This window comes from Falco biarmicus, chromosome 14, assembly GCF_023638135.1.
Source record: "Falco biarmicus isolate bFalBia1 chromosome 14, bFalBia1.pri, whole genome shotgun sequence".
Classification (NCBI taxonomy): domain Eukaryota; kingdom Metazoa; phylum Chordata; class Aves; order Falconiformes; family Falconidae; genus Falco; species Falco biarmicus.
In genome coordinates this window covers 8,721,517-8,746,023 of record NC_079301.1, presented here as the reverse complement: position 1 = coordinate 8,746,023, position 24,507 = coordinate 8,721,517, and the positions used below count along the sequence as shown (strand labels likewise).

The 24,507-nt window shown below is 39.1% G+C and overlaps 1 protein-coding gene across 6 annotated transcripts in view; it reads left to right on the top strand.

The window, feature by feature from the left end:
• The window catches only part of LOC130158659 (integrator complex subunit 6-like), a 41,866-nt gene that overhangs the window by 5,787 nt on the left and 11,572 nt on the right, over positions 1-24,507 (top strand). For 4 of the 6 annotated variants that reach the window (XR_008825433.1, XR_008825434.1, XM_056359503.1 and 1 more), the window contains exons 3-9: positions 13,505-13,654; positions 14,170-14,259; positions 14,567-14,750; positions 15,603-15,731; positions 17,734-17,897; positions 19,008-19,160; positions 20,764-20,896. Coding sequence is in view for 4 of the 6 variants with exons in the window: in XM_056359503.1 (XP_056215478.1) it covers positions 13,505-13,654; positions 14,170-14,259; positions 14,567-14,750; positions 15,603-15,731; positions 17,734-17,897; positions 19,008-19,160; positions 20,764-20,896 (1,003 nt within the window). In the remaining 2 variants the exon portion in view is untranslated. Of the gene's footprint in view, positions 1-13,504; positions 13,655-14,169; positions 14,260-14,566; positions 14,751-15,602; positions 15,732-17,733; positions 17,898-19,007; positions 19,161-20,763; positions 20,897-21,091; positions 21,173-24,507 lie in introns of those variants that run through there. The other 2 variants (XM_056359505.1, XM_056359504.1) reach the window with 2 other exon arrangements.

Genomic DNA, 24,507 nt, shown 5'->3' with positions numbered 1-24,507 from the left:
AATGGACTGTGCTGCAAAACAGAGATGTGAGATCTATTTGTCTGTTTCTTCCAGAAATTAGTTTGGAGCTTCTGACCCTGAGCTGCAGGGAGAAAGAGAAACCCAACTGTGAAACCTGTTGAGTTTGAGGCAGAGATCATGTAGGCTGCCTGAGGTGATAGGAAATGCATTTGTGTGTGTTCTAACTTCTGTCAAGGAAGAAAACCGGAGGAATACCTAAGCTAACCTGTAGCAAATCCAGGAGTAATTTAAACTTTTACAGGAACCTTGAGACACCAAAAAACCCATCGGTTTTATATGCAAAAGGTCTGGCTTTTGGCAAATGCAAGTACTTGGTGGTCTGACCTACGCTGTGGAAAAGGATGTATGAACAGCTGGAAATACGGTTGGAGGTTTACAAGTTGGTAGTGAGTTATGCAGGCAGAATTGTTTGGTGCGAGGTAGATAACAGCTGCAGGGGCAGGAGGGAAGCTGTTATCAGAGAGGTGCAAAAGGGAAAGAAAGCTGAGGTAAATGGGAGAGGCCTGTCTTTCTCTTCAGATACGCTGTAAATAGTGTACAAACTAAGTGAACCCACTAGCCAAGCATTGTTGGAAGGACACTCCCCCACCCCCCCACCCCAAACAAACTAAAAAAACCCTGCAGCATATAGTACTGAAGAAGTGGATTTAAGTGTAGATAGGATACACAGTGTCTATTCTTGATAACTAATTCAGGAGGCTATGTTCTGTATTTCTTTAGTAGAAGGAGCAAGCCATTACTGTTTTACCACTGTACAGATTTTGAGACAGTAATAGCAATGTTTTTGTTTTTCTGAACACTTAACAGCTTCCATTGCCTGTAAGTACTAAGCACACCTCTCCTCCAGTCCTGCAGTAACATCTTCCACTGTGCTTGGTTTGCGCTTTGTCATGGAATTTGTGCATTTTGGGAAGCCTGACTTTCAGCATAAGCTACTGGCAGGTTAAAGCCAACAATTGCTCTTCCTCTACTAAACACAATGAATTTAAGACAAGAAACAGAAGTCACTTAATTGTTTAAGAAGCACTCATGCAAGTCCTAATTGTCTAGTTCTTTTTTTACGACAAAATAAAATGCATTTAATACTGTTCAAGAATCCCCCACCAAACATATTTTACGTGCTCTTTTCTATTTAACTGCCTTATCACTTAAGTTTTTGAATGGTGTGTGCTCTGTGTGCATGCATGCAAAAAGATTTTTTTTTTCCCATTAAGCATCTATTTTTGAGTTGGACAGGCAAGGCCAGATAGTTAAACGGTTCTTGTTGATGCATGTGGTAGGTTTTATTTTATATACTGTAGCGCATGTCTCGTAATCTGAAAAAAAAACCCTATTTTACTACAGACTTGAGAATTATCGGTTGGCATCCCTGTAGCAAGCATGCAATACAGTATTGTAGCTCCTTTTAGCTTATAAAGGTACTAAAAGAATTCCAATAGAGAGCATCCTTTAAAAAGCATGTTGCCTTTCTTGAGAGACAACATATTGAGTAAGTGCAAAGCATGTTAAAATGCTTTTAAACATTCATAAGCATGCTAGTCTTACTTTCTCCCTGTCCTGAGTGACTGCTGCTTGCTGTCCGCCTTTTGTTTGTGAGTTGTAGTAAATGGCCTTTTGCAGCCAGGGGTGTGATGAGGAGAAAGCGCTATAGTGAGAGATTTTGTACATGGTAATGTACCTTTCTCTTTAAAAATTGCAAAAAGGTGATTAAGGTTCTGAAAGGAATCTATTTTAAATGGAAGGGCAGTTCAGAAATTAACTTAATCATAAATGTGATCAGCTGAACTCTGGTTGACTGTCACTTTTATCATTGGTTTTTGAAGTTAGTTAAATACTTGAACTTGTGCTTTCACCTGCAACCTGTCTTCATGGGAAGGGAGAGTCTGTGTTGCTAGGCTAATTCTTAATGAAGATATTTTAACTTGCTCTGTTTCTACAGGAACCTACAAACTAAAAGCTTGCTTTTTCATCTGAAGTGGGTTGCTGCTTTGTACTATTGATGAGATGCCAGAGGCTTTGAATGGAAACCAGTATCTGTTGTTCATAGCCATTTGTTGTGGCCATTTTATTTTTTTCATCTTTTTATTTGGTTCTTTATTTGATCTTGGACACATTCAAAGATGTAAGCCCTTAAGACTACAGGATAAACTAGACAAAAGTAGATATGTTTGCACTAAGAGGCTTAACTCATCCTCAGTGCAAAGGTCGCTTTTATTTTAAAAATAGAAGCTTAAAATGTGGAATTAAACAGTTGGGCTGGATCCTCCCTGGTTGTATTTTTGTAGTGAGATGTTCCATAAGAAGAAAGGTGCTTTGTGAAGTTGGTGGTTCCTGTCATGTATAATCTTTATTGGCTGCCTCCTCCCCTTTTGTGCGTTTACTATTTGAGTTTCACATGTTTGTTGGTTTTTTTTTTTTTAAAGGCTTCTTTTTTGTTGATATTTACAGAAGGCCTAGGCCTTGTAACCTGGTTTTGTGGTGTAGCTAAAAATATGCCCAAAATATTTCTGTGATATCTTGAAAATGGGCATTTATTCTTTTTAAGCTTTGTGAAAAACTAACATCGTATTAAGTGCAGATTGTCTCACACTGGAACAATGGAAAAAGGTGCTGAAGGTTGCAGACACTTCTACAATGTTCACACTTGCGTATTTTTCAAAACAGCTTGCCAGAAATACCTGATTTGCTGCAATGGTGCAAGAGTGGTGTTCTGAGCTTATTGTGAACAAGGAAGGACAAAACTTTGTGCTGTCTCCTACAGTGTTTTCATACTTCAGACTGTTGGAATTAAATGGGAGAAAGTAATTTCTGTACTGTGTGACTTGTCTTCTGGAGATCAGTGCTTTTGGAGGGAAGAGCAGTGCCAAGTCCAAGGGCCCTGTGAGAAGATTCTGGATGTCTCTAGTCTTCAGTGATTCTCTTCTTCGCTTGCTATATTTTGAATGCTTGTATCCCTGATTTTATTTAATAACGTAGACTACAAAAAAAATCAATTGAAAGAACAGTTGCTGCTGTTCTGAATTTAAATGCAGATTGTTAAGTAATTCACTCTTGTGAATGTAGAGTCTTGGCATTTTTTCTTCCTTCTTGAACTTTATTCTTAGTGTACCACGTAGTATGTAACTCTTACATTTCTGCCCCCTCCAAAAAAAGTATAGCAAGTACTAATTTAAAGAAATCTACTAATTTAAAGAAATCTTTTGCTTTGCATTTTTCTTGCTAATTTTAGAATAGTCAGAAAGTAGTTGTGTACTAATTGACATCAGCTGTAAGGAGCATGTTGTAGGGTTAAGATTTTAGTAAGGTGCCCATAGACTTGCATTGGTCTATATATTCACTCTGCAGAGTATTTGAAAGACACGGTTTCTTTTCATGTAGGATCTGGCATTTACAAGAATCTCTGAAACTTGAGAACTACTTACTACCAGATGAGTAAACCAGAGCCTTATTTTCTTTTAAATAGCTTTTTTCCCCCCCCTTACTCTATATTTTTCCTTTTTGCAACTAAAGGGCCAATCTCACATTTTACCCTGTTATTATGAGTCTTTGCTTGGGCTCCTATGCAGACTCTCCAGCAAAAGCATCACTAGATGTGTTAAATAATTATCCTAGGCTACAAAATCAACACTCCAGAACACCTTAATTTTGCTTTTTAAAGATGAAGATGATTGTTGATTTGCTTGTGTTTTCATAGATGTTTTTAAACTCTTTGAAGTGTAAAATAGCATTTAAAAAAATACACATTTTCATAAGGTGGATGTTGTTGAACAACTAATTTGACCGAAAACAAAGATCTACAGTGTAGTTAAGCTGGTGTTGCTATGCTTTGCTTGTAAGTGGGAATAATGCATTAGTATTGGTCTTCATAGCATGTTAGTGGTAGAGCTAATAAGTTTTTGTTAACAAAAAGAAAAGAGAAGGGGTGAAAAAAAAAAAGTTAGACTGCTTTGTGGGAAAATCTACATCTGTTGAACCAGAACACTTGGTGCCCTTTGCTGCTGCCAAGTGTCGTGATGGTGTTGCTCACCGGCTGGGGACGTGGTGAGCAGCCTGGGCTGGAGCAGGGCTGGTCCTGCTGGGCGGCAGGCAGCCAGCAAGCTCTGGGGACGCGCATGGGCACTGTCTTGGGCCAGCATGAAGAAGGATGCAGGATGCTGTGGGGTAGAGTGAGGCAGTGGGTGTCTCTTTAATCAAAAGAGCTGAAGCTCAGAATCGTCATTTTTGAACGGGCCAGCTCTAGAGGAAAGATGTGACTTACCCTCCTCTAAAAATGCAAAACTGACTACAACTATGGTACCAACTCCGCCAACATATTTTTGCTGTATCAGGTTTGAAGGTGAAATGGATGTTATTTGCTAGGCTAAATAATAATATAAATAAAAAAAATTTCTCAATTTGTGTTCCTTCAGTGAGTATTTGAATTTGTGCTCTGAAGTCTGTCATTTTTTTTTTTTTCTTTTCCCCTCCAGCAGTTCCTTGGATAGCATTTCAGACGTGAATTAAGGACATTTGTTGATTACATGACCCCCTCTAGATTCGTTACGTTCTTGAGATTCAAAGTAAACTTGTAATATATGTAGTGCTTTGGTGCGCTGCACTAGTTGTGTGATGTGCTTTTGGAAGGAGCAGGGAGGAATGTGACAGTTTTCAAAATGAGTGTGGATCATGCTGTGTCATCTCAGCTCTGGGCTGTAAAGCGAAGAGATCATCAATAATTCTCTTCCACTCAATTCCCAAAAATGTGCCATGAAGAATACCTTGTCCTGATAGCCCAAATTTTGTAACCTCTTAGGTCTTGCCTTTATTTCTTGCAATTTTTTCAGCTGTGCTGAGAGTAGGAAGGGACCAGGCAAAGGACAGAGCTGGGGGCTGAATGGCATTGGGAGCATGTTTGATAGTCTGGAAGAGCAATGGGTGCTGTGGGTAAATGTGGATTTTTTTGATTGAAACCTCCATGTTTCAATGGTTGTCCTCTCTACAGTGTTTGTTTTAGATGCGCCTGTGATGGTATTTCTAAAATGACTGCTATGTTTCTGAACAGAAGCCCATAGCCTCTTGTTTTGCTTGCTGTACTAGAGCTTGTAGGATTGTATGATTACATCTGTGTTGCCTCTCCATTAAGCTATTCTGTGAAACATAGTTTGTTCTACTTCAACTCTGTACTGAAATACTCTAGTTTGTTGAGTGTTTCTCAGAAATAGGTGTTTTTTTAACTGGATAGTGTTCCTTTATTTTAATAAAAAATGCTTTTTGGATCAAGGTGATAAAGTGATCTCTTTGGCGTTTATACTTCCCTTTCTTCATGTGTAGTTCTTTCATCTTTGTGCAGCAAGAAGTGTGGTGAGAGTAGCTGTCAAAACACATGAAATATTGTTGACCAAAAAGCTAAATCCAGAGACTGATTAAAGGAGGAGCAGCAGGTAATAAATAAAAAGGTAGAGTAGGCTTTTTTCTTCCTTGCTTGGCATTGATTATTATTATCACTTGATGCCAAGCACAGTTTCCAGCTTTGAGTTGTTCATGCAGCATCTGTTAGACGTCTCTAACAGGAGAAGGTACTGCTTCTGTATAAATGCTAATACTAACAGGAGGCCTCAGTACTACTTTCATAACTGGAGTTAAAGAACCTCTCTACTAGTGTTTTGCATGGATACCGTGAGTTGTTCCTACAGGAACATCTTGAATTCTTCTTGATGAAAAAGCATTTCTGTATCTTTTTTTAATGTTGAATTTATCTTAAAAGGACAGTGAATCACATGATGTGGTTTGACCAAGGTTGTTTCTTAAGTGTGTGATTTTTTTGTTTGTTCTTTGAGGTATCATGGGGAAATACTTATTTTCTATACAAGGTAATTGATGTAACTGATGGCCTGTCCGTAACAACTGGCACATAATGGACTAGAATGCAGTTCTGATCTTGGTCACTAATACATGCTTTAGAAAACAAGCTGGTCTAGTCTATTTTTCATTTATAATGAAATAATCTTTGGTGCACCTACAGGAGAGTTCAGCTTAGAAATGGGCAGTTGAAGGGGCTCTCCTGTGCACCTGAGTTCACCCTGCAGACCTGCCTTGGAGTGTCAGAACTGGATTGCTTTCAGATGAAGTAAAAGTGGAAGAAGCGCCCCAGCTGCAGTGCTGAGTCTACAGGACTATAGAACAGTTCTTGTGAAGTAAACCCCCTGAAATGCCGCCATATGGAAATGCAGCTGTATGGCTGTCATCTCCTCAGAAACAACTGCCTTGTTTGTGCTGTACTGCTTGCTGGCCTAAAGGTAGCCAGTGCATGACACATTTTTCCTTGCACTAAAGCCGTTTCCAGTTGCGTAGGGAAATATAATGTGGGTGAGGGGAGGAGGGATTCTGTGTTTGTTACCGAGGTACGTACTCTGTCCCAGAGAAAAGGGAAGAATTGTGGTGCTTGGAAGTAGATGGAGATGGTGGACAAGCAAAGTAACAGCTTTCTGGTAAAATCTGGTGTCAAAATATATCAGCTGTGTGGGATTAAAGGAACAATCTACTCAATGTCTTTATTTTTAAAAAAAGATGTATTTTTTCTAAAGATGTATTAAAGCAGTTTATGCTTCTCTGTTCTCTTGGAGATGTTTTACATATATTAAACTTACGTAACTTTATGTGACTAGGACTTAAGCAAGTGTTTTTTAAAAAATTAATATTTTTTTTATTAAGAAGTCCACGCTGGATTTAAAGCAGTGCTTGACCACTAGGTTTTGGTTTATGCATCCTACAAACCCAGCAGAAATAACTTCACAGGAAGAAACACTTAGCTTGCTGTTCACAACCCTTTAGCCTTAAAATGGTAGTCTGTTGGTCGCTAGCTGTAATGTAAGGAGGACCAAGAGATGCTTTTGTAGACTCTTCAGTGTACTTGAAAGCTGTGTGGGCTTATTTAGGAAACCTGTGAGTTGACTCTCCATTAAAATACTCCTCAGATGAGAGAACTGAGAAGGTGGGTTTTTGTGAGGCTGGTCTCATAGTAAATAGCAGTGTATAGGTATACGCTGCTTGAGCGATCAGGGCTTGTTTTTGTTGTGCCTGCAGCAGGTTCATGTCTTAATTTTTACCCTGAAACTCTGTTCCCTGTTCTGGAAAATGAGATTTCTATGTGAAAGTCTAAAGATAGTCTACCCTGGCTTGCTAACGAAGATGTATTTGTCTTTTCATCCATCCTTGCCCTTTGCCAAAAAGATTGCCAAAACAATCTTGCTTTGTTCCAGTGAAGTATAGAGGTAGAAGCTGTCTGTGATTCAAACCCTTATCTAAGGCAAGAGGAGGCTGGAAGAGTGGGGAATAGAACTAATAGAAATGATTTACAGTGTGCTGGAGAGCCTAACACAGTGATAGCAATTGCACGCAGCAGGCTTGGTCCCATCAAACCTTCCTCCTCTTCCTGCAAGCTTTGCATCAGACCATTAAGATCTGCTGATGTGCCCCCACCAGCACTAGTCCTCCAAATCCAGGACAGTACAGCCTGGATGCGAGCTGGCTCATTGTGTTCAGTACTGCCCCGATGATAAGCTGATTTCAGGCTTGTGTGCCAGTATCATTCTGTGCTGAAGGTATGCTAATCTCCTATCTCAGAGGTGGGTGTTGTGATGCTGTCCTGTGCCAAGAACAAAAAAGAATTGATCTTGCGAGTTTCTTTACTAAAGGCTGTTTGATATTGTGCAGTGACAGGGCTGGTATGTTGCATAAAAGTAACTAGAGAGCATAGGTACTGAAATGAGAGAAGAGTTACTCTGCAGCTGAGCTACAGGCAGAACCTGAGAGCTCTGTTGCCTCAAAAGTGGCATTCATGAGGATGTGGAAGGGAGTCAGTATCTGTAGGTATCTCTTAGAGCTATTCCTTCTGCCCCATTTGCACAGTGCAGACAAAAATTTGTGAGGGTAAATTAGTAGGTGATATAGGTTGTATGATGTTGAATTATTTTAGGACTTCTAAGTGTTAAATAAAAATGTACACAATGTTTATAGCATAGTCAGTACCTTTCTTCTACTGTGTGTTATTTCCAACTACTAAATCTCTGAACATCAAATAAAACATGAGGGTAGAGTGGGCACTGGCTGTTCTGTACTGCCAAGCAGCGTTATCCCATCCTTTATGGGGCAGGGAGACACGTGGTCCCAGGACCTCTCCTCCTCTCCCCTTTGCTAAGTTTTGCCATAACAAAACTGGGGTGATCAAGATAGTCTTTGTGTTTGCTAGAATTCCTCTTCCAAAGTTGCTGAAGCTGGGGTAGGGGAAGCTCTTAAGTTACATAGCAGGTATTCCCTGCTGCAGAACCCACTGAGCAATGCTGGGGCTGCGTTCAGGAGATTGCAGAGGGGGTGAAGGTATTTTGGTATTTGAGAAGCAGCCTCTTGCAATGTAGGGAGTCCAAAAGAATAATACAACGTAAAAATTATCTGTTCTGATTATTTGGAAGGCAAAATGCTCTGCTGGTTTCACTGTCTTCCCACAGTACTTGGAAATTCCATAGCAGGAACAGTTTCAGATTTCAGCAGCTGGATTTTTTTCTTGCCTTATTTTTTCCAAACGGATGTCACTGACAACCTAGGATGCCACAGGCATGTTATCCTGAACTAGTCTCAACTTTGCAAAGATGGGTGCATTTAATAATGGCTTGAATTATTGAGCAACTTAAATACTTCAATGAAATTGTAATTTCTGAAATGCAGTTCTTCTTTTTAGGGAGACATTAGCAGAACTTTAAAAATCTGTATGTTTAAATAAATACCGAGTGCTTACTGTAATAAAGGCTGTTGTGATTGGCATGCTAGATTGCAGGTTGTCTTCTTACTTGGAAGATTATTTTTAGTAATGTTACACTTTTTGAATCCGATCTGTAAGCAATCCATTGGACATTAAACTGCACAGTTTTGGCATTGCCTGGCATTTGCCAATAAGCTCCATCTTTGGGCATTGCCTGTAGAAGCACTGAAGATGAAGACTTGCAGTCTCAAAAGCACCAGCTCCCTGGATTTCATGGAGCTGGTGAAACCTGGAGACTCTGCTTTGGACCTTGTGCTCTCATGCCCAGCCTCTGGGTCTGCCCCTGTAGGCTAAGAAATAGCTGGAAACAACCATGCTGCCCAGAAATGTATAGTTTAAAAAAACCAAACAACAAACCAACAACTGACCAACCAAAAAAACTACAATAAAACCAGTAAATATGACAGTTAAGCCAGTGTAGCTGAGATTACAACACGTTTGTTACACATACGTAAAACTTGGTAATGTTTTACTTGTAGTTTGATATTGCTGTCTTTTGTGTGATAAAGGTAGTGTGGGCTGTGTTTGGTGTTATGTTGTGTGTCCCCTCCCCAAGCATTTTACAAGGTTCTTTTTCCTGTCTCCTTGCAACTGATATCTCCTGTTGTTTTTCTTAAATCTTGAAGGTCGTCTTAAGCTGATTCTGAATTGAGACTTTCTTTTGCTGCTCAGCTCTGTTCCTTTTGATGTTCAGTTAATCCTGGTTCTGGTTGGTGTAAATAAGACCTCTTCTTCACTAGATTTTTCACCTTGGTGTTTGTCTGAATGCTACATAATCTGGGCCTATTTTGCTGCCAAAATCAGCTATTTTGACTGTGCCTGCTTCTTGAAGCAGCTGAAGTGTTTCTGTAGCTGTATGGTGAAATAGAGCAGGGCATGGATTTGTCTAATCAGAAAAAGAAACGTTACTTTTTAAGTACATAATTTTTTTCAGTATGATTTGCTTGCAAAGCTGAAGCCAGGAGCTGGAAGGTGGTATGCTGCTTCCAGATCTCAGGGTTTCATAGGATTGTATCCAAAGCTTGCAGTTGTCAACACAGGCGGCTAAATGACAGTGCATTTTTGCCTGTTCTTGGCACAAGCAAACAGGGTGAGATTTTTGCTTATAATACTTGTTTTTTTCCCCCGCTACGTTTGAAGGTCTTTTGGTATGTGGATACAGACTAAAATTACTTGTTCATACAAATTGCCAAAGGAGACGCTAGTAACATAATGGCAAGGTAAAGGCTGCTCAGATTTGCTATTAATAAATTCTGGGCATAAAAGTGAGTAAGTAGGAATGCAATATTGAAGATTATGAGAAATTAATCTCAATGTTATAATTGGTTCATAATGTTTACTTCTGACTTACTAATTACTGACCTGTAGAGAATACATGTTTTTGCAGAATATGTTTGTATTTGGTCCTCTAAGGTTGTGGGGTTTTGGTTGGGTTTTTTTGGTTGGGTTTTTTTGGTTGGGTTTTTTTGGTTGGTGGGGTTTTTTGGTCGTTACTGTTTCTGCTGGCAAGTGGAAGCAGTGCTACATTAAAGCAGTGCTTTTTCTAAGCAGCGTTAGTGGCAATATTTGAATTTAGGAAGGATAATTATTTAATCACTTTAAAGTGCTTTGTTGAACTCATGAATATGCTCTGTGTTACATACTTGATTCTTTTTATTTTGCTCTAAGAACGATCCTACTGTATGTATGGAGAGGAGAATATACAGAGTTCTTTGGGGCTGGAGTTTCTGTCCCTGAAATACATGTTGAATTATGTACATTGGCTTGAGTCTTTCTGGAAAAAACATTTTATGGAAGTAGATCTTCTTGTCATTGATTTCGGTATTTTTAATTCAAGAAGGTTGTTTTGAGTATAAGGTAGAGAATGTAGTACATCAGCTAATTGTACCTTCCTTTAAAACTGGGTATGGAATTAGGAAATCTTGCATTTGCTGCTGCTGTTCTCTAACGAGTTGTTCTTCAGTGTTAAGTCTGTTTGTTTAAAAGGTGCGGCTCTCCTCAGGGTTTATCTGTAGAGATCCTGTGAGAGGCTGGAAGATGAAAAGTAGTTTTCTTAGAAGGCCAGATCAGTGGTGATCAGCTGCTCCTCATACCTTCAGCTTGCTTAGTTTTATGCATGGGAAAAATGGCAACATGTTTTGCAGGCAGTTGACCACACTGCAGCTAGATCAAACACAGTAGGAGTTGGAAGCTGAGCAAACATTGTTAGATGGGAGAGCACCAGAATCTCCAAATATCAGTGAAGACTGTTGCTGGTTATTTTACAAAGAAATACTCTTAAATTCGTTAGAATTCAAATCAAGAGTTGTAGGCTGGGAATAGAGTTTCCTTTGTAAATGTTTTATTTCCCCATGTGCTTTTCCAACAAAGTGACTGAAACAGCAGTCTTTGCTGGAAAACACCATTTGAACTGTAGCCTGGCTATTCCCAAGGAGCTGAACTCATTTGATAGGTGTTTTTACCAGACAAAATGAAGCAGTTTTACCTACATCTAGGGGTTCATAGAATTCATGCAAAAACATCTTTTGCAGTTGTTCACTTAAATTGTTTTAAGACAGACTTTTTCAGGATAACACAGATGATCTTGTTGGGATTTGGTGGGTTTTTTTCTCTGAAAAAAGATCATTAAATCACTTTGACTTCAAAACAATGACCCTGCGTTTGCACTTTGTTCTTGCCTTAGGCTGAAAGCACATGTGGGGAGTTGTCTGTGGCTCAGCTGATGAGATGCTGTATTTTGTTAAGCTGTCATTGTGAGTGGGTGTTGATGGTGTTTTATTAAGAATTACCGGGCTGATCGAACTACACTGTTCCTTTTGAGCTTCAAGGGCAGTTTGATGATACAGCTAAGCCAGACCTGCTGAAAGTGTTCGTTCTTTACTCCATTGCAGAGTTTTCTGTCTCTCTTGTGCTAATCTAAAGCCTGAGGAACTAGTCCAGGGAGCTAAACTTGACCAAAACCTGGGGTTTTTTTGTACCTGTTTATAATAATTCCTCATTCTGAAAAACTCAGGCTTGAGAACTCAGCAGCAGATATTGATCATCTCATGTCCTTCCTTTCTATTCCTTTCCTGTATTCATTTAGGGCTCTAAACTTGTCTACCCTGTGACCACCTGCACAGTCCACAGTGTGTGTACTGAAGTGGGATATAGTGATTTAAAAAGTACAGGAAAATCTGTCCTTTCAGGTCCTTGAACAGCATGGCATAGTCAGCGGGTGATTGCTACTGAACCCAGTGCTCCAGGGAGGAGAGAGTCTGCTTCACCCTGGAGGATGTATTGCTCAGAGATTGTCCCAGCAAAAGTCAGACTGTCTGAAATGATTCTCTCTGCATGTGTGTAATTAGGATTCCTCGTGGAGCCTGGGTGTATTCACTGCTCGCTTACTGCAAGAATGGTTTGGAGAGTATGATGTGATAGCAAGGCTGATAATTGAGTGAAGAGCTGGGATTTTCAAGCTTTGTTTCTCTTAGTTGAGGCAGCTTAAGTCCTCTTCCAATTTCCTGTGAGCTAGTGTTTTCTAAAATAGCTTCCTGACCCTGCACTGTACCACTTTTAAGAGAAATGTGAATCACAGCTGATGCTGATGTGTGTAAGCCCTGCTTGCCATAGGATCCAGAGTGCTTGGTAGGACTGATCCATCTTCATCGCTTTTTGCTGTTCCTTTGAACGGTCTGCGGGCTTTGTCAGCAATAACTTTTTTCAAGACCTCCAAAATTTCAAGCTGTGGTACTGAGACACTAAACAGTGATTTGGTTCTGCGTTACGTGGGGTGTTTGTGACTACTCCATAGAAAATGTTATGTTGGGAAGTAAGGACAGAAGGGTGTGGTTAGAAGGCTGGCAGTTGAAATACCGAGGTAGGAGAAAGGCAGGGGAGTTGTAATGCAGAAGTGACAGAGGTTGCTTGATACAGCGCATTAAAAGGCATGAACTGAGCCTGCAGGGCTGGGATGGGGGGAAGTACAAGAAAAAAGAAAAGTTGAGCAAGAGTCGTGTAATACTAAAAATAGCTGATTATGGTTTTTTTTTTTGGTTGCGGTGTTTATTGTTTTTATATTCCTTCTACTAAATTCATATGCTTGCGTGCTTCCCACTTAGGGAAATTGTGAGAAGGGGAGGCTGTGACAAGGGGGCAAAGGTGACCGTCACTGTTGCTACTGCTGCTTTACCTTTCTTCTTTTTAACAGTTAAATTTCTAAGTCCTGCATTAGTACATGTTGCAAATACATCCTTTCTTTCCCTCTAGCCTCAATTTATGGAGGAGAGGATGAAAGGGGAATGGGTGTTTATTTGAAGAAGCAGCAACATTGTGCTGCTTGTATCTTAGCTATTACTTTGGCAGCTGCATTTCTGATTTCTAGATTTGACACTTTCTTCTAAAATATTCACATGCCAAATCCAAATACTTCTATTAATTGCATCACCTCTACGGCAGTTTTCAATGTAAGAGATAGGTATTTGCAGATTTGTTCAATTGCTCGACAGTGAGTGTTCTGCAAGCCTCCCGTTATAGGCTTAACTGTATATTTCACATCAAGTTGTGCATGTGTGGATTAGGTGTGTGTAGCATGTGAATGATGTAGTGTATCCATTAATCAGGAATACAATTTTTGATGGGGAAATAACTTGCAGTTGATTTCAGCTTGTTGCTAGAATAACTAATAAGGTTTTTTTGTTTTATGTATAGGCTGGATGGAAGGAAAACCACGCAACGTTTATGAATGAACTGAAAAATCTGCAGGCTTCAGGACTGACAACCCTTGGTCAGGCACTCAGGTCATCATTTGACTTGCTAAATCTCAATAGATTAGTGTCTGGAATAGACAACTATGGACAGGTAATAAATCTGTTTGTAGTCTTCAGTCTTTTACTTTTTCTATGTTTCTTGAAATTCTAGTGGGAGAGGGGGTTTGGTGGTTCAAGTTTGTTTTTGAGTTTTTTTTTTTTTTTCTTAAATGTTGGATTTTTACATTATCTGTAGTTAAATGCCCTGGCTTCCCCCCCTCTCACGTTTGAAGGGTCCAGTTCTTTTGCTTTTGCCCCACTGTCATCATGAGTTTCTGAGTTCTCTGTATTACTACCAATTTATAGGCCACTTTTGTGAGCTGGAGGGGTTTCATACTGTTACTGGAGGAAAAAAGACTCGTAATTCTACAAATGTCTTTAGGATGGGTGTGTGAGTGCAGAGTAGCACATCTTGTACAGTTCTGTTTGGCTCCACACATGAAAAGAAAATTCCAGGGTTATTTTGAAAGATTGTTCATATTACTATTTATTTTATAATGACAAAAATACAAGTCTATAGCGGAGCATTAAAGTTACTCTTAGCATTCCTGTGCTTTTTGTCTCTAGGGAAGGAATCCATTCTTTTTGGAGCCATCTATTTTGATTACCATCACAGACGGAAACAAACTGACAAATACGGCTGGAGTTCAAGAGGAGGTAAACTTGCATTACATTCTTTCAAGTTATGATCTTGCAAGTTGGTGCTATGCTGAGATGAATATTAATTGTTTTTTCCTGCTAATTGTACTTCTGCTTCATCAGCCTGTTTTATGGAGAACAGAAACTAGCTATGCTGTCATTACCCAGTGCTTAAATTCATAGCCCATGTGGGTTTCCAGACTTCAGATAAAGTAGTGGATAGGAGAGAAATTGGGTCCTTTACAGAGGAATGAATGAATTTGGGTATTACGTTTTTACATAGTTTGCAAATACTTGAAAATATTCTTAAATCTTCTTTTATCAGCTTCATCTTCCCTTGAATTCTCCTTTGCCTGGAAGTGAACTAACCAAAGAACCATTTCGTTGGGATCAAAGGCTGTTTGCTCTAGTGCTGCGTTTGCCAGGAGCTGCATCTGCTGAACCAGAGCAGCTTGGGAGTGTGCCTACTGATGAATCTGCCATCACACAGATGTGTGAAGTTACAGGAGGTAACTGGGTGTTCCTTTGTTTTGGTTAATATTTGGCATTTGCCTTAAAATGTTTCTTTTCCTTTGATTCAAATTCACCTATGCCTGTTTTCTCCATCTGAATTGCTCAGTGTCCATGTGAATCTGTGTGGTGCTTTTTGAGCTTGGTTTCCAACATCACAAGATAACTTTAAAATAAAACAGTATTTCTGTTTCAGAGCTTATAAATGTGAGAGCATTTTATTAATGCACCAGTAGGAGGGACTGGAAAATCTCTTAGATTGTCCTTCCAGTGGCTGGCTTTGCTCAGTCACAAGATTTTTTTATTTAAATGTTGAACTGACTGGGACAAGTATTACTGAGATGTTAATTCTGCTACAGGGCTAATAGGCTGAATTTCATTTTAAAAGAACTAATTCTGGAGCCTGTTCCTTGATGTGTTGATCAGTTGGTTTTGTTTTTTTTTTAATTGGTGCTTGAGAAAAAATGTTGCTTGGCAGGGGGAAGTTTGGGCATGTATAGGAGTTGGTAAGGTTTGGGTAGACAAAATCAGATATATGACATAGACTTGGTGAAATTGGATGTTCTTAAGTACCTTTATAGAGTTGGCCTTGAACCAACCTGATTTAGCCTTAATGGCGCCTTTTATTAATGAATGAAAGCTCAGCAGGTTTGTGGGTTTTTTTTCTTGGTTATATTGCATTTGAGAAGTATGTTGCCTTTTATATAAAACTTACACAAAGTTTATTGCTATTATTTTGGATAAAACTGAAAGCCTTGGCAGTGTGACTTACGTAATAAAACATCTTCCTTTATTAAGATTACTCAAAACTTGCTTTTGTATTTTCCCTGTGTAATTTATCTCTTGCATAGGTCGTTCTTACTGTGTTCGGACACAAAGAATGTTGAATCAATGTTTAGAATCTCTAGTTCAAAAAGTCCAAAGTGGAGTTGTTATTAACTTTGAAAAGTCAGGACCAGATCCAGCTCCTATTGGAGAAGGTATAGTAACTGGGTTTTCTTTCCCCCTGGTGTTCAAGAAGAAATGTTTTGTATGCATGCAAATGTCCTTAAGTGTCTTCAGTGTCCTTCCTACCAGCTTCTCACTGTAGTGTACAGGATGCATCAGATGCTTAATACATTCTAATAAGAAATGCTTCAGTGGTAGTGTTCTGGTATCTAAATACCCCACATCATAATGGATGTGCTGTTCATAGCTTTTGAGTAGTTCTGTGTTGTTTGTTTATGTTTAGTCTCATCTTCGTTATATTTTTAAAAGTGTTAGTTTGATCCTTGATAAGTTAAATGGTGTCATAAGTTTGCACATACTTGTATGGATGATCTACCTGCTTGCTAGCTCACCTGTCACTCTTCCTACCTCTCTTCGGGGGTGGGGCTGAGGAAAGTGAATGTTTGCAGGAGGCAGTAAAGTTTGAATTACGGTATTGTCAAAACTTGGTTTTAAAATAATTAAATCCAGGACCAGTGTATTTAAATGCTTAAACAACTCTAAAGTAATCTCAATGCTTAATTTTCTGTATGCTTTCATTCTGCTAATTGATCACAACACAGTAAACTTCAATTGAATGTTAGCCACAAGTGAAAAACTGCGTGGAAAGAACAAGGAATTATTATGCTAGCTGTAAGTAAAGTGCATAACAGGGAAAAGGAAAATGCACTCTTAATGTGGAGCAGTTTTTATGATTTGCAGACATCATGCTTGAAAGGAAGGAGAGGGAGCTGACCAGTTCATATTTAGGAAATGAAGATGTTCCTGGAATGTCAGAAACATAATGGCTTTTAGGACCCCCTGACCATCCTAGCATAGCCAGCTTTATTCCCACTTCCATTTTTGAATCACCTTTTTCTTACTTGTATATATTTTTTCTCCTTTTGCTTATTTAAGTGTTGTTTTATTGGAAGGCTTTCCTATAACATGGTGCACGACAGCACCTCAGCAAATTCGTGTGTCTCTGTTGGCCTAAATGCACTCCTGTGTGGCAAAATGATTGGTGACATTTGTTGTTTCTTTTATTTTATTTATTTTTGTCACATTTAAGTGGTGATGCACTGTGGAAGTGCATCTATAAAAACACTGAGAGACTTTCCATCTTTACGGTAATTGAGAAAGTCCTAAAATAGAGAGAAATACGATGGGCTTTACCAAAGCTATAAAAATCATTGTGGATATAATGCAGAGAAACCAAACTGATGCGTAACAGAAAGGTGTTTTCCACAGTATTATTGACCAGTTGCCTAAAGCAAGGAAAAACAGTAATATAAAATCTTTTCAAAATGAAGATTGTTTAAATAGGTGATCTCTGCTGTGATGTTTGCTCTGAAGAGCAATCTTTGGAAACTACTGGTCAGAATCTGTACTACAAAATTCTTTGTCAGTGGGGAGTCTGTGCTGCAGTGGGCTGGGAGAAAATGCTGGTTGGTTCCAGTAGGTGGTGGTTTTTAAGTGATATTTGAATTCTTCCTGATCAAAAATGTGACAAAAGCTGCTCCTGCAAGATGCATCTGACTTCTCCATGAAACTTTTCTCCACTTTGTTTCCACTAATGGCAGCATCAGTCCGTGAGCTTTGCATCTGATGTAGAAAGACTGTAAATGCACGTGACCAGTCTCCACAGGTGCAGCAGAACTAAACCCGATAGGCTTGCTGTCGCCTATTAGATCTATGTCAAAGTACTAAGCTTAAGTAAATAGCGTTTTCTATAATACGTGAGTATACCTTGCTGCACTAATTATCTCATGTCTGTGCCACAGGAGCAGAAGGATAGATACGGGCAAATGTTAGCATTGTTTCTCAGATGACGCTGTTCTACACTTGGATGTATAGTTTTTTTCAGCCACTGATGTAAAGATCTGTATGTCTTTGAAACAATTGTAATGAAACACCTTATTAGTTGCTAATACAGAAATTTTGCTAGGAGACAAATGCATGCATGTAGCTTTTTTTTTTCCTTTTTGTTGTTATTTTGCTTTGTTTAAATTTTAGATGGACTTGTTGATTCATCCAGGCCCATCAATTCATTTGCTTCTCAACCGTGGCATAGTTGTCATAAACTCATTTATGTACGGCCTAACCCTAAAACGGGTGTTCCTGTTGGGCACTGGCCAATCCCAGAATCTTTTTGGCCTGATCAGAATTCACCAACACTGGTAAGTAAAATAAGAACTGAAAAAAGGATGCTACACCTAATTAAACAGACTGAAAACGAATACTACATTAGTTTTTTTACTTTCTGCGTTTACTAATATGATCTGACTTTGCTTTAAAAGGGTAGTTAAAACTGGTTTTAACACAAAATGGTATAATCTAATGTTGATACTGTATGCTGTGTTTTTTCAATTTTTTCTTCTCATCTGGAAGGTTTTCTTCCATGTATGTGGTTAGTTAGTTTGGTAAATGGTTTTAAAAGATCATAAAACATAACTATAAATTACTTCACATGACAAATCATAGCCTATTAAATTTTAATCAAAGCTTTATAAAATGCATTTGTATAGAAAAAGGAGTATTTGGTTTTGACAGAAGATCAACCATGTTTTCTCTGCTTAGTATTAACTTCATATGTGGACTCTTCCTTCAATAGCAGGAAGAATTAAAACTGAAAGAGAAGGGCTACCCCCTTCAGAAAGCGGGGAGAAAACAGCATTCGTTTCTCCTTTTCGTACTGAAATACTCGTACATTTGGCATGCCTTACTAGCCTTTCTAAACATCTCTGCCTTGCTAGGCATGTTCTGTTTCTGTACTTTGCAAATGCTCAAGGTACTGTTTATCCATTCCCCCCTACCCCCACCCCTCGACTGAAGAGTAAAAAAAAAAATCAGACTTGCAGGGAATATCTGGGGAGATCTTTTGTGGAGTGCAGTTTCACATCTGTAATTCTGAACATCAAGCTGGGAAGCAGAGTTGGAGTTTTCTTTAAACCTGCCTGTGTTATAGGTTGATTGACATGGAGGCTTTTAAATACCACGATAAAGAGTTGAATATTAACCATGTTTTTCTCTTGGTGGGAAGAATGTGTGTATCAGTGTGTGGCTTTTTGGTTTGGGTTTGTGGTTTGGTTTTTTTTTAAGTTGGAGAAAAATATTGGTTATTCTGTATTCTATTGTGGAAGCTCGTTATGTTTTCTAAATAAAATTGTGGAAATGGAGAGTTTAAGCCCATAGGATGGTAGAATTTCTGCTTATGAATCTTTTTAAGAGAATTGATTTGTTTACCATAAATATGAGACAATTGATATGCTTTCCCCCCTTCCTTTTAGCCTCCACGCACAGCTCACCCTGTTGTGAGGTTCTCCTGTGTAGATTGTGAGCCAATGGTAATAGACAAGCTTCCTTTCGACAAGTATGAGCTTGAGCCTTCACCTTTAACACAGTACATCTTGGAACGAAAGTCTCCGCATACCTGCTGGCAGGTATTTGCCCTTTATTTGATTCTAGAAATGTAATGGGTATCTTAAGGTACTTCAGTCTTCATAAGCCTGGAAAATTGGGGTCTGGTTGCAGACTCTGCAGTTGATGATAAGAAACATGTCAAGGTTTCAGTTACCTCCTTTCTAATAGAATTATCAGGAGTCAGAATAAGTGTTTCCTCTACAGGCTTGGTAATCTCATTTAATTCTGTTTCTAGGTCCATCTCATTTTGCTAAGAAATGTGTCCCTCAGGTTCCATTTTTGGCTAAATTGAAATCCTCTGTAGGCTTCCATTTGCTTACAGGGAAAACCTAGCACTAGTTTCCATTATGCTACCTAATCAACAGCTGCAAATAATTTCCACTAGATGGTTGAAGCTGCTAATGGGAATTGAATGGAAGCTGTTGATCTTGTTGACTAGATTGGCCTTGAAGAGGTCAAAGTTCTGTTGCTGAATTCCTTTGTCACATGCTCCTTTTGTCAGTTTTTTAAGTGACTTGTTTCTGCATCCCCTGTAAAATAAGGCTTTTAATTCCCTTCTCAGTGGTGTTTTTGTAAAGAATAGCTTAATATGTACACCAGGCGTTCACTTAGTGTGACAGTTTAGCTGGAAAGATGAGTTTGGAGATGTCTTTTTCATGTTTCTGTTTTCCTAATAAACACTACAACTTAACTGAAAATATAATGTGCAGATTCAGAAGAAAAATGGAAGTTACTTTTAATAAAATTTCAGAAATGTCCTTTAAACATTCATAGATACATTATTTGCCTGTTAGTAAAATGACTGCTGTTTCTCAAAAACTGCTTTTCTTCTCCCAGCTACATAGCAGACCCTTAAAAACTAGAGAAATAGGCTCACTCTGATAGAAACTGTGTAACAAACCCTGTTTCTTATGCCCTGAAAAAATAGAGGAAACCCACTTCCTTTTTACTTCGAGGTTTACTTCTTTTTTGAGAGCTGTTTTTGGTTAGATGTGGGTTATTTTGACTGTCTCAATAAGAATACATACCGTCTTTATCCTGTTGAAATAGTTGTTTGTCTGTATTGCTTTTCAAGGCTAATACCCCCATATATATGTATTACATATTTTTAAAAAAGACAATTTTAAGAGTGTTGGTGCTTGGCATAATTAAAATATGTTTGTTGAATTTTTTTTTTGTTTTGCTTAATTGCTTAACTTTAAAATTTTATATTTCTCTTATCAGTGTTTTAAATTTTAGTCGGCTATTTTATGTTGGAAGAGTAATTTCAAATAGATTGTTTCTTAACATACCTTCAACAGATGTCCCCTAACCTATTTTAAATAATTTCAAAAACTTTTTAGAGCATCACTTCAAGGTAGTTTCACTAAAGCACTAAAGATGGTACTGCGAAGAGAATTTCCACACTGACTGGGGGTACACTAAATGTTGCAAGTCTCAGTTTTGTGACTGGGAGATGTAGGTGCATACTCATCCTGATGTGTGCAACCTCAAGCTTGGCTGTTCTTGACAATTTGCCATCTTAAATGCAGTTGGATTCAGATGGATTTTAATTTTTAAATGCCCTATGCTTAATATTCTTAATGTTCTTCTAATACAGTGATATCTCTTATTCTTTGTCAGGTATTTGTGAGTAGCAGTGGAAAATACAGCGAACTTGGCCATCCGTTTGGGTATTTAAAAGCAAGCACTACTTTAACCTGTGTAAACCTCTTTGTGATGCCTTACAACTACCCTGTTTTACTTCCGTTGTTAGGTAGGTAATAAATTTACATTGGACTGCCAGTGCAGCTACGTCAAAGTAAAAGCAAAACAATAATGATTGGTGTTCTGCCTTAGTTTGAGACATTATAAAATAATGGAGATCAGAGAGTAGAGAATGTTGCAAACTCTTTAACATAATTTGGGAGGAGAGGATTTTCATACCCCCTCTCCCTTTTTTTCTCTCCAGCAGAGGAGGAGAGCTACCTGCTTCCAGTGCATGTTTGATGCTGTTCACCTCCTAGACACGTAGCCTCTTCCTTAACCTGGAGTAAGCTTCAACCTCCATTCTTTTCCCTCATTTAGGGTGTGGTGTATCCAGGTTTTGCAGTTGCTCTTGTAGCAGCTAATTTTTTACTGGAAGATCAGATGCAGTGTTTGTCATGGGTGTTGGGAAGAGGGAATTCCCTGATGCAGTTTAGAGCAGTAAGGAGGAGTTAAGCAGTGAAACAGTCTACATTTCTTCCCTGCCCAAAGGACCAGTGTTTTTTTCACCCCCATAATGAAATTACTTTCTACAGGAAAGACGGTATGAAAAGGTGCTGTGTGTGAATAACTGCCACAATTATTGTGGTTATTAGGGTTCCGGTATAAAGGTAATGGCAGAAAGAAGAATTTCCTGGGTGCTACTAACCCTTTTAGTTGCAGATGCTGTAAGGCTTTGTCTTGTTCTGGTTTTTGTGGGTGTGTTTAGTGATACAGAGTAACAGTGGAGATCAAGAGAATTAACATTGACTCTGACTGTCTTACACAGATTTTTCCATTCATTTCTAGAAAAAAGAAGCCCCACAACACAGTTCAGGAATGCTTTTTCATAATGCTGGTCATAACAAAAAAAAGAAATTTGTGCTTGCTGATAATTTGCATGTGTCTTATATAGTTACCCGTGTAGCCTAATAACGGTCCCACAGGGTGCAAGTAGGATACTTCTAGACTAAATCAGCGTTTCTGCAAGTTTGTGGCTACTGAATTACTGCAGCAGATCTGCTAGCTGAAAAGCCATCACTGATACTAAATGAATTTCCCTATTCACTTTGATGTTGACATTTGCAGTTCTGCTGTGTCTTCCCTCGCAGCTCTTGTCTTCCCCCTGCCTTTTTTGCAGGGGTGTAAAGCTCTTCCTACTCTTTGGAGAAAGGCATTTTTCAGTATGTGTAGTGCTATTCTGCAGCTCAGTCACCTGGTGTCTCCCATCTTAAATTCCTGAAGGCTTAAAGGAAAATGCAGAGCTTCAATGTTGCTTGAGTTATAAAGGGGGTGCTTTCTTTAGGATGCAAATACTGTGCGTTCCGTATAGTTAACACAAACACATACACAAAGTGTTACATTCAGATCTTGTTCCAGGACTTTGTTTATCCTTGGTGTCTAAGGCACGGTGGAATTGAATTCTACAGAATATACATAAAACACAAAAGCAGATCTGGCCCCTTTTCTACTTAGCAGTGCAGAAAACAACAAAGGTGATAAACCAGTCTTTGATGACTCTCACCTGGATTAAAAAGGATGTGAGAAATTCCAAGCCCAGGAGAAGCCTGCTCTATTCGGCCACTGCCACCCATACTGCTGCATCAGTGTGGTTCTGGTGGCTACTACCTTACTGGTAGAACATTGTGTTGGAGGATTGGGACTTGTCTTGGGATAGTACATGGATAATCTCTCTCTGTTCCTTCTAGTGGCTCTTTCAGACCAAGCCGAAACCGCTTCACAACGGTATTATTTGCACTGTCTTATCAAGTGGCTTATATGTGTTCAACCTTACAAAACAGCTAGTAAGATGCTTAAGAATATTTTTTTCTTGCATTTTCGTTTTCCTTCTGCATTTTGAGCAGGGGAAGTTTTATTTCTGTTTTTGGAAAATTATGTAAGAGCCCTAAAGGACGAGTAAAATAGGTATGCGTGAGTAAGCTTGCAGATGATACTTGAGCAAACTGAAACAAGATGTAGTGGTCTGCGACTGAAAGAGGTAAATTGTACCACATCCTTCAGATCTGGTGATTTTATATCTCTGCTTCAGCAAGAGTGGATTTGGGAATGCTGTAGCTTTTCCTAGCTTGTATCTTAATGGGTCTGCTTTTAGAGTCTGAAGCTTTGAAAGGGAAGGAGCTAATTAAATGAGACTTTGTAAAACAGCGAAGCTGCACGGTCTGTGTGTTGACCTGACCCATGCGCCATGGTAATCTGACTGTCTTGACAAAAATTCTGGTCTCTAGCTCTTTTACAGAGGTAAGACAGACCATGTGGGATGTGCTGTTGCAGCTGAGAAGCTCCTTTTTGCTTTCATGGGAACAGCTAGAGAGGCCATATGAGTGGCTTGGGGTGGTGGTTTGCTCTGAGAACTGAGGAGGTGGGGTGCAGTTCTTGTATTTTTTTGTTTTGTTCAGTGTGAGGCAGACTTCTGAAGACCAAGGCTTTCACAGGCAGATGCTGACGTACTTTGCTGAGTACGTTTGGCCCACAGATTGCAGAAATTCCCTCTGGATGGATTGTTGCCTTTAACTGATCATAGCAAAGCTGTGATCGTTCAGATATCGTTCTGTTTAAAAGCAATTGTACAGCCAAGTTTATAAAGTAGAAGTTGAATGAAGGGTTTGAGAGTGAGCTTAGCAAAGATGAGGTGTACTTCTAAATGCTCCTGCCTTGCCTCAGATGTTTCTTTGGCTGATTGTAGCTGCGTTAATGGGAGGACAGGCACTGCTGGGTTGTCAGAGTGATTATTCCCTGGGATTGTCAGCAGAAGCAGTAGCGAGTGATGAAAACACCACGAGAAGGTGGTTGATACCCTTTCTCTGTGGGTCTAAATATGCAGAAGGACGAGCATTTAGAAAATGTCTGCCTGTGAAGGACTGCAGTGTGGATGGTTTCCTTTGATGCTTTTACAGGCTCTCCGAGAGAACCTGCAAGTAATGATTTTGTGTTTTGGAGACGAAGGGCTGTCTTTCTCACAAATGTGAACACAGCATGCTGTGGTACGGGGAGGGAGAGCCAAATGTTTTGAATCAATTGAAAAAGTGTGCCATAATACCTTTTTTAATGGTGGGTACTATTTCACATTGTAGTGCCTTATTTTTGGCTAGATTGTTTGCAGGGAAGGATACTGTTTTCCATGAACGTAAAATCATGTCTCTACTGCTTAAAACAAAAGAGTGTATCTGTTAGTGAAGAGGTATAAAAAAGCTCAGAGAACTATAGGAGTCAATAAGGAATAGTGGTGTACTTGCTCAGGTGGAATTTGATGTGGGTGGTGATTAAAAAAATAAGTTTTACTTGGGAGTTAACATGGTGCAAGCTGTCACTCAACTAGTCTGTTGTCACATGAACTGTTCTTGTAATTAGGCTCCAGCTGAACTACTGAAACTACCTGCTGACCATTCTCTCATGCTCTTATTTCTTGGTGGGTTTTTTTACTGTTCACTGAGCTTGAAAGTTCATCAAGCCCCCTTTTGTGTAGTTCTGGGTATTAAAGATGTGTATGGGTATCCTGTTTGTCACAATGTGGTGGTTTCGCACATTAATCTGAAGTGGATAAAGACTTTCACCACACAGTTTTAAATTGACTGGTCTGTCTGTAGTTTTACCTGATCTCTTGAACTGCTGCAGCTGTGGCCC